This window comes from Phaseolus vulgaris, chromosome 7 (genome assembly GCF_000499845.2).
Source record: "Phaseolus vulgaris cultivar G19833 chromosome 7, P. vulgaris v2.0, whole genome shotgun sequence".
NCBI classification, from domain to species: domain Eukaryota; kingdom Viridiplantae; phylum Streptophyta; class Magnoliopsida; order Fabales; family Fabaceae; genus Phaseolus; species Phaseolus vulgaris.
In genome coordinates this window covers 5,759,499-5,768,539 of record NC_023753.2, presented here as the reverse complement: position 1 = coordinate 5,768,539, position 9,041 = coordinate 5,759,499, and the positions used below count along the sequence as shown (strand labels likewise).

The window sequence follows — 9,041 nt, the reverse complement described above, 5'->3', positions numbered from 1 at the left end:
TTCCTTAAAGAAATTAAAATTTTAAAATTATTTATTGAAAGTTTAGCCATTATCACATATATAATAGTTTTTTCTATTAAATGTTTATACAAATTTAGTACAATGAATGTTAAAAGAAAGAAATGAATTATATACATAATTATGTTAATTCACTTCATATTATTATTGTTATAGTTATCATCATTGTCGTGCCTTTATTTATTTATTTATTTATATAAATTTATGGCACTAGATTTTATCCTTTAAAGATCAATTGCATTTTCACTCTTATTATACTGTAAGGACAATTTGGGAATTGAAGCATCGGAATTTGCAAGTGAGGTTCACAATTTTATGATCAAGATAACGTCAATTTTAAGATCTAAATCCATAATTGAATAAGTTAATTCAGCCTATTTTATACTTATACAAAATTCATGATTCTTTTAATACACACATATTCTAAACTTTAATTAATTAATCAATTTTATTTCATTTATTGATAGATATCGCGAGCTCTAATTTTGTTTCAATACATTCTTAAACTTTACTATTTTTACACATAGAAACTTTAAATTTCAATTTGTTCTTAAATTCCATCTTTTTTTTAAAGTAGTTTTTCCTATCAAGTTAGAGTTATCTATTTTAAATATCAAATTACAAAAATAAATATCTAAAAATAATTTAAAATGTCTTCATTACTTTTTTAGTGTTATTATATTTACTATCGAAAAATATTATTTAAAATTGGTAATTGGTAATTGGTATTTAAAATTTATAGATGGTTAAATATTATTTTACCGGTAAATTATTTTCAATTTAATACAGGGCGCTGATTATAAAGGGTGAATATTAAAAAATATCTGAGATGAAGTTAAAACCAAGGTGCTTTACATGAAAAAATAAGTTAACTTTTAAAAATAATTAAAAAAATTGAAGTTTAAATATTTTATTTTTATTATTGGAAAATTTATCTTCATTTTCTAATATAATAATAATAATAATAATAATAATAATAATATGTTACATCTAACATGTCAATTTGTATTAAAATTAAAATTCGTGACCCAACATATACATGAATGACTTGAACAAAAATAGTTGAATTTGACCCAAATAATAAAAATAAAAAACCCAAACTTATTACATTGATTTCAATTAAACCAAATTTACAAGCCATTCATTCCCATAAACACCACTAATTTGTTATATTTGTCATCATAGCCCTCTCATGTCATGTCAATTTAGTTTTATAATCCAAAAAATATTATTTTTTCTTCAACTATAAATATTTAAAAAATAAACAATGAATTTCTTATTAAAAGATGTCTTGTGATTTCTTTTACTCTCTCATGTCATTAAACCAAAAAAAAAAGAAAAATAGTTGATGCCTCAGTAACTATTTTGTCCAAGCATAAACAATTCGTACTAAATAACCTTCTTGCGTTTGTAAGTTGCAATCTTAAACATTTGGAGAGATAATGTCTTTAAAAATGGGTCAAAAAGGAAAGGCAGAAAAAAAAACGATGTGAAATAAATTGGTAATCTGAAAAATAATATGAGAAAATGTTTTAGTAAAAATATAAAACACTATCAAATTAAATATACTAAAGAAAGCCTAACAACTTTAGTATATTACATAAGTGAAAAAATATCAATCATATACAACTTCACCAAATATCAATCTATATACTTAGTGAAAATAGATGTAACACTATCAAATTAAATTACATCATGTAAGCCTAACACCTTCACCAAATACATTAAACATGCATCTCATTTCCTGATTAAGAAGAAGAATTATTATAAATTTCACTAACAAACCAAGAGTTTATCTTATTTTAAGTCCATCATCATCACTTGGTATTTTCAACTTGGATTGTGTTCTTCTAATCTCTCCATCTCCATTGGTGTGAGTTGAATTTGGAATCTCTTTTTTTCTCCTCCCCAAGCCACCCTTGAGCCACTCCACCACCTCTACCATGCTAGGCCTTTTCTCTGGACTATTATCAGTGCACCTTATGGCTATCATAATTACACGTTTCAACTGCTCCAAATCGAATCGTCCCTTTAATTTTGAATCTGCAATATGAGTGATGTTACCCTTTTGAAAATGTGGTGTAACCCACTGAACTATGTCCCTTTTCACTCCACCAGGGAGTTTTTCAATTGGTTTCTTGGAACTCACAATCTCCAAAAGCAAAATCCCAAAACTGTAAACATCACAGCTCTCAGAAACCTTCCCCCACATGGCATATTCTGGTGCCAAATATCCAAGGGTGCCTTTAACCCTTGTTGTCAGATGGCTTACACCCTCTGGTATCAACTTAGCAAACCCAAAATCAGCAACCTTGGCTTCAAATTCAGAGTCCAAGAGAACATTGCTTGCCTTTATGTCTCTATGAATGATGTGAGGATTTGCCTCATGGTGCAAATACCTTAACCAAACAAAAACACCTCGTATATAAACCACAAAGTTTAATAATTTCAATATCTTACATAAGCTAAAAGAAAAAGTAGGACATCTTAAGAGTTTTTTCGCAACTAACCAATTTTAAGTTTATAGACCTCATATCTGTGAAACATCTATAAAAGTAAAACAAGAAATGAATGGTTAAAAGTTTGTACATCTATCTATGATATAGGCAGGTAAATGGGGTGGAAAATAGAAATTTTACTATCATGCATCTAACATCATGTGCTTTATGCTTTACTTATGAATAACAAGCCATTTCATGAACTTGATACATTCCATCCAAAAGAAAAAAAACAAAGTATTGTTTGAGCATTTATCTAATTGTATAAAGAGAGAGATATTATGATATTAATTTGATTTATGTAGAAGGATAAGAGATGTAGATTAATGAGAGGTGAAAGGAACACATACACCAAGCCTTCAGCTGCTCCAATTGCTATGCTCATTCTTCTCGGCCAATCTAGCAAAGAATCGGTGGCAAGTTGACCATGCAAATGATTGAGCAAACTGTGATTAGGCATGTAATCATAGACAATCAACCTTTCTTCACCTCCTGCATAGAATCCACGCAACCCTAACAAATTCTTATGCCTCACCCTTCCCAGTACTTCCACTTCCACTGCAAACTCCATCTCTGCCTTTGCAGTCATGGTCTTCAACCGCTTCACTGCGATCTGCAAAGTTCTATTCATTATCAATACACAAAAATCTCTCATACCCCAAATTTAGGTTTCTCAGAAACAAATCAAATACTCAAAGTTCTAAATATGAATGTAATTGCCTCCACGCCTTTACTTGTTCGACCCCAATAAACACTTCCAAATCCACCCTCTCCTATCTTGTTATCTTGGTGAAAATTGTTTGTTGCACGAAGCAACTCCTTCAAGGTGTATATTTCCCATGGATAGTCCCTTTTCTTCTTCTCCTTGCCATTCCTACAGAAAAAACGAAAAGATGCACATGTTAGGGACGATTATATATCATCACAAATTTGTGGACGTGACATGAAGTAATTTGATGAAATCATACTGTATCTGGGATTGCTCTTTGTCACAAAGAAAACAACTGAAACATTTAAACTTCATTTCTTTGTTGAAGAATATATCTCTAAGAGAAATAAGTACAAGAAATTTTCGAAGGAAGTGAGAAGAAGAGAAAAAATAGATTTCGAAGGAAAGGACCAAAATTTATCGGCAAATGCAAAGAAAGAAATTAAGAATTAAGAAGTAAGAAGGCTCTGTGATGACGACAAAGAGGGCTGCTGCCTTGGAAGTCAAGGACTTTGAACAGAAGCCATTTCAGTGAGTATTATATCCTCAAATGGGTGTATGCTAGTGTTTACCAGCTTTTGTCAACCAAATTTTCCATTGAAAATGTCACACTTTTATAAATATTCTTGTCGGAGGAAACATTCTTCAGCGTTTTATTCAAGAGTTATGCTATATTTGCTTAAATTTTTACAACTTTTTTTTTTCCTTATCTTTCTCCCATGTATAAATTATCATGAGATAAAAAAATAATTAATTTTTAAATTAGTTTTTATTATTGTTAAATAGTTTTTAAATTAGTATCTAATTAGCAACCAAAGTTTTAACTACCAATTATTTAGATTTTAAATTTGGTAGCAAAAACTTTGGTCGCTAATAAGATACTAATTTAAAAACCATTTAACAATAATAGAAACTAATTTAAAAAAAAAAGTTTTTAAAATGGTCTCTAATTTAGTCACTATAAAAATTAATTATTTTTTTTCTCTAAAATTGATTTCTATTTGATGATTTTTTTTTAAGTGTATCTTATTTCATATATATTTTTTGAGCAATTTTTTTTATTATTGGTAATTTAAAATTCAATGAAAGGAAAGTGATGCACACAATCAAAATATAGCTAATTCTTTTTACTTCATTCTAGTAGAACAATTTAAAAGTGTAAAATGTAAAATGTGTTGGGCCTGTAACTAGGTGACAAAAAGTGTTAGCTATAGCTAGTTCATATTGTCATTGTTGAATTAAAAAAGAATGGTTCATAATTGAGCTTTTGAGACAAGTTCTATGAGAATTGGGGTCCCATGAGGCGTTTGATGTAAGCAATACAATTTTCTTAAAATAAAATTACTGAAACCAGTTTTATAATTACTTTTTAGATTATCGTTTTGCTCTTGTTCTCATCTGAACCTGTTTTTTAATGTTTAATCTGTCAATTTACATCTTCATTATAATAAACATTTGGCCGTACGAAAAATAAACGGAATCTTTTTTTTTAAGAAATTGTTTAAATTAACACACACAAACATTGCGCCTAATTAATTTAAATTTAAGTACCCTACTTGAAAAATAAACTATACTATAAATATACTAATTGACTGCAAAAAAATAAGATTAAAGCTATTACAATAGTAAAACAATTACCGATCACATTAATCTCCGTCTCTTTTGGACTTCACTCTTTAACTTTTAGTAGGTAGCAGTAAACTAGTTATAGTAACATGAATTTAATGTGACATGAAAATATATATAATCTTTACCTTGATAGTATATTTTAGCAATATATAGTACTTAAAATATAACACTATCATATACTTTAGCAATGTATTAATTGTTGCTATTAAAAATTATTAACATCCTTTCACTTTACTTTTTCATAGTCCGAGTTAAAAAAAAAATCAAACCCCGTTCCAATGTCTTTTTTATTAAAAATGAAAACAATATATATGAAGGAAAAAAATTAAAAATGATAGAAATAGAGTAAAAAAAGTGGTATTAGTTTGAATGGATGAAAATATAATATAAAGAAGTAGACGAATTATTTAGGTGAGTGACAAAACAAATTATCTAAAAATATTTATACTAATTAAAAATGCAATTTTGTATATATCTTTTTTATTAACAGATCTTATTTATATTATTCAAAATTGTATTCTATTTAAAAAAATCATTGTTATACCATTTCATTCTAATTTTTTTTTAAAAATATTTTCTAATATGTCCCAAATATTTTTTTCTTCTTCTAAATCAAACAATGAAAATATAATATTTTGTTACTATTATTGATTTTCTCATTTTTTTTAAGGTTGAAAAAATACAACAGAAACTAAGGAGAAAATACAAAATTAGTTTTTAAAAGAAATTATTTATCTCTCATTTTTTACTAAATAAAAGGAAATACGTCATTATGTATATTTTTTTTCTACTTATATACTTTTATTTCCTTTACACACCCCATTCATGAAATGATATTAATAAATTTTCCTGCCATTATCTAAATAATAAGTTGTATTTAGAAAAAAAAATTATAAATATAATTAGTAATTGAAGCATAATTAAAATAACTTGTTTGAGATTACTTTCTAAATTCTACTATCTTTTGTTTTTTGAGTCATCTTCTTAAATCTTTTATCTTAGTCTGATTAATTCAAATTTATTAATTAGCAAGGACTCTAGCTCAGTTTGTCAATTAGTTTGTGAATTTTTGTAATATATTTAGCACCTGAGTTTTTATTTTTTCATGAATAAAAAAGTTCAATTTTGTTGAATGTATATTCAATACTTTTTTCACATTTAGACTTCTTCCATATGTGCCTTTCCTCATATTTGCTTTCTTATGTCCATATCCTATATGTTATAAACATCATAGATTATCTTAATTATTATTGGCCAATCAAGGTAAGTAAGATGTCAATTTATGATCAATACAATATAAAATCATTAGGTCATATGTAATTTTTGTCATTCATCATATGCAAATCTCTTATAAGGTCAAAGATAAGATGACATGTTGGAATAGCATTTGATATTTTTTTTTTGTTCGTATTCCATATCAATGTGTTAACATCTTTTTCTAATAACTATGATTTATATCACATGGATTAAATTTTGAAAATAAACAAATTTTACTGACGAAAGAGAATATAAAGTAAGAGTAAATTAAAATTTATGAGTTCTTAGGTACTGAAAGTAAACTATGTTCTCCATTGTTGAGCAAAATAACTGGTCTGTCTAAAATAAGTACAAACAAATTAAGTTTAGCTGCATTAAGAGAAATGATGGAACACCTGGCACATGATTCCTCAGTCAACTTGTTAGATAAATGCAGCAAAACATAACATAACATATATGGATATTTTTTGGCACTAGATGTTCATGGGCTTGGATTTATTGTAAAAGAGGATTTGGACCTGTATGGGCCTGTATTATGGCACATATATGCTCATGTTCCTATGACTCTTTCTTCCTACACCTTCATACCTTCTTGTGTCACCCCATACTAAATATGAAAATACCACTTTATCCTTTTTTTTCACCCCTTGGATTTGAAATAATAAGCTTATGGATTATGTAATCCGGATAAATTCGAGATTACATAATCCGGAAGTCAATTTCATATTTAGAAAAGACTTTCGAATTATGTAATTCGGAAGCTAATAACACATCTGAAAAAAAGACTTCCGGATTACATAATTCAGAAGTTAATCTTATGTATAGAGAAGATTTTCCGATTATGTAATCCGGAAGCTAATCACAAAAGACTTCCAGATTACATAATCTGGAAGCTAATTTTGAATCTAGAAAAAGACTTCCGGATTATGTAATCCGAAATATTAAAAAGGGTATTTTTGGAATAAGAAAAATTTATGGGGGTAGCACAAGAAGGTATGGAGTGCAGGAAGAAGCAGCCTGTTCCTATCTCACAATATGGGCCTGTATTATGGCCCATATATGGTCATGTTCCTATGCAGTACATATCTTTCTCCACCTCAGTACATTTTTTCTGCACCTCCATAAATATAAAGTTTTATTTTTCTCTTTTTGGATTGTACTGTCTCAAACTTAAAAGTGTCGTTTTAAATTTAGGATTTTAAAAATCATTTATGTTTTCTGGATTGTATAATTCCAGAAACAGGACTTCCATATTTTGCAATGTAAAAGCCTTTTATTAAAAAAAAAATAATTTTTAGATTGGGTAATTTGAAAGACAAAAATGAATTTTGTATTATATGAGTTATAAGCTTTTGTGAGTTGTGTAATTTAAAAAAAATAAAAATGTCTAGATTACACAATAAGAAATAGCAATATATATATATATATATATATATATATATATATATATATAAAAGATGTAGCAGAAATATATGGAGGTGCATAAAGAAATCTTATGAAACATTTAGGGGTAAAAAGATAGAGTAAGTCCAATTTGATCTAGAAATTTGTTGAGAGTGTGGACTGCATCAAATCTCAAATTTATTAAAAATGTTTTTTTTTAACAAAATGAGTAAGTTTTATTTTTTTTTCAAAATAAATTTTGTTCAAATCACTTAATATTTAGTTTTTTTAACAATATGATGTCATGACACAGAAGAAACACCCACATCAACCTTCTTATCAGCATGTTGGATCTTCTTCTAACATTTACAAATTTCTACAATAATATATTGGTCAATTTAATTTTCATCCCCCTTCACTATTTTCATATGTCAATCATCATCATTACACGTTAGCCAATCTTCATATCAATGTATACACATATAATATTTTTTTTCATCACAATCACATCTATTTTTAGACAGATTAAATGTTTATGAGATATACTATGATAGATTACTGAAGAGTCATATTGTCTTTTCATAATACAACTCAAGATAATAAAGATGAACTCTTGAAAATATTATTATTTGTCTTTTCATAATACAACTCAAGATAATAAAGATAGAAGAAAAACCTAAGATTAACTTGTTTTTTTTTTATCGACAGTAAAAAATTAATAAATATGAACCACTTCATGGGTGGTTCAACCCTTATACAAAATAAAAAACTCAAGCCAACTCACTTAACTGGACTTTGAGATCCAACCTAAAAGAACAAACCCCTAGAAAAAACATCAACCAATCATCCTCATACAACTAGAGAGTCAAGACACCAGTCAGAAAAGGAGAAAAGCGTAGCATGAGACTTGATAGTGACCCATGACCAAGCCTTTAATTGAACCAAGGCAAAAACTTCTAAAACGTCAGCCACAATCCTATTAAAGATTACATTGTTCCTATGCTTTCACAACTCTCTTTACTACTGTAATCCAAATCGCTCCCCACACATCGCCTAAGACTAACTTGTGAAATCAACTACTATAAATAAATAGCTTACTACCTTATGTGTAATTCTTCAAAATTAATTATCACATTATTCAATTTCCTATTATTTATGTGTCAATCATTTTCATTTATTTTTTATAATTTTTTCACAAAGTACATTAAATATACATTTTAATTTCAAGTTAAAGTCTAAATATTTTTTAAATTTTTTTACACAAAATACTTAACTTAAAAAATAAACCTACATTAAATAAAATACAATTTATCAAATACAAAACATAAGAAACATTAAATATCTTTTTAACAAAAAAACAACATAAAAAAATATTAAAAAAAAATAAAAAAACCTATCTACTAAAGTCGTGGCTCAACCCACTCCTTCTATGAAAAATTTAAAAGGTAAAAAACCTATCTACTAAAATCATGGCTCAACCCACGATTTCACATAAAAAGTTTTAAAAAAATCTACACTAAAAAATTAAAAAGTGAAATTTAAAAATA

General features: G+C 27.3%; 1 protein-coding gene across 1 annotated transcript; it reads right to left on the bottom strand.

Annotated features, from left to right (window-relative positions):
• Positions 1-1,526: 1,526 nt before the first annotated feature.
• LOC137828080 (PTI1-like tyrosine-protein kinase At3g15890) lies at positions 1,527-3,768 on the bottom strand. The gene is made up of 4 exons (XM_068634499.1): positions 3,485-3,768; positions 3,237-3,390; positions 2,867-3,129; positions 1,527-2,417 (listed from the first exon to the last, which is right to left on the bottom strand). Exons 1-4 carry the CDS (start codon positions 3,538-3,540, stop codon positions 1,811-1,813), a joined length of 1,080 nt encoding a protein of 359 aa, XP_068490600.1. The 5' UTR covers positions 3,541-3,768; the 3' UTR covers positions 1,527-1,810.
• Positions 3,769-9,041: the final 5,273 nt, after the last annotated feature.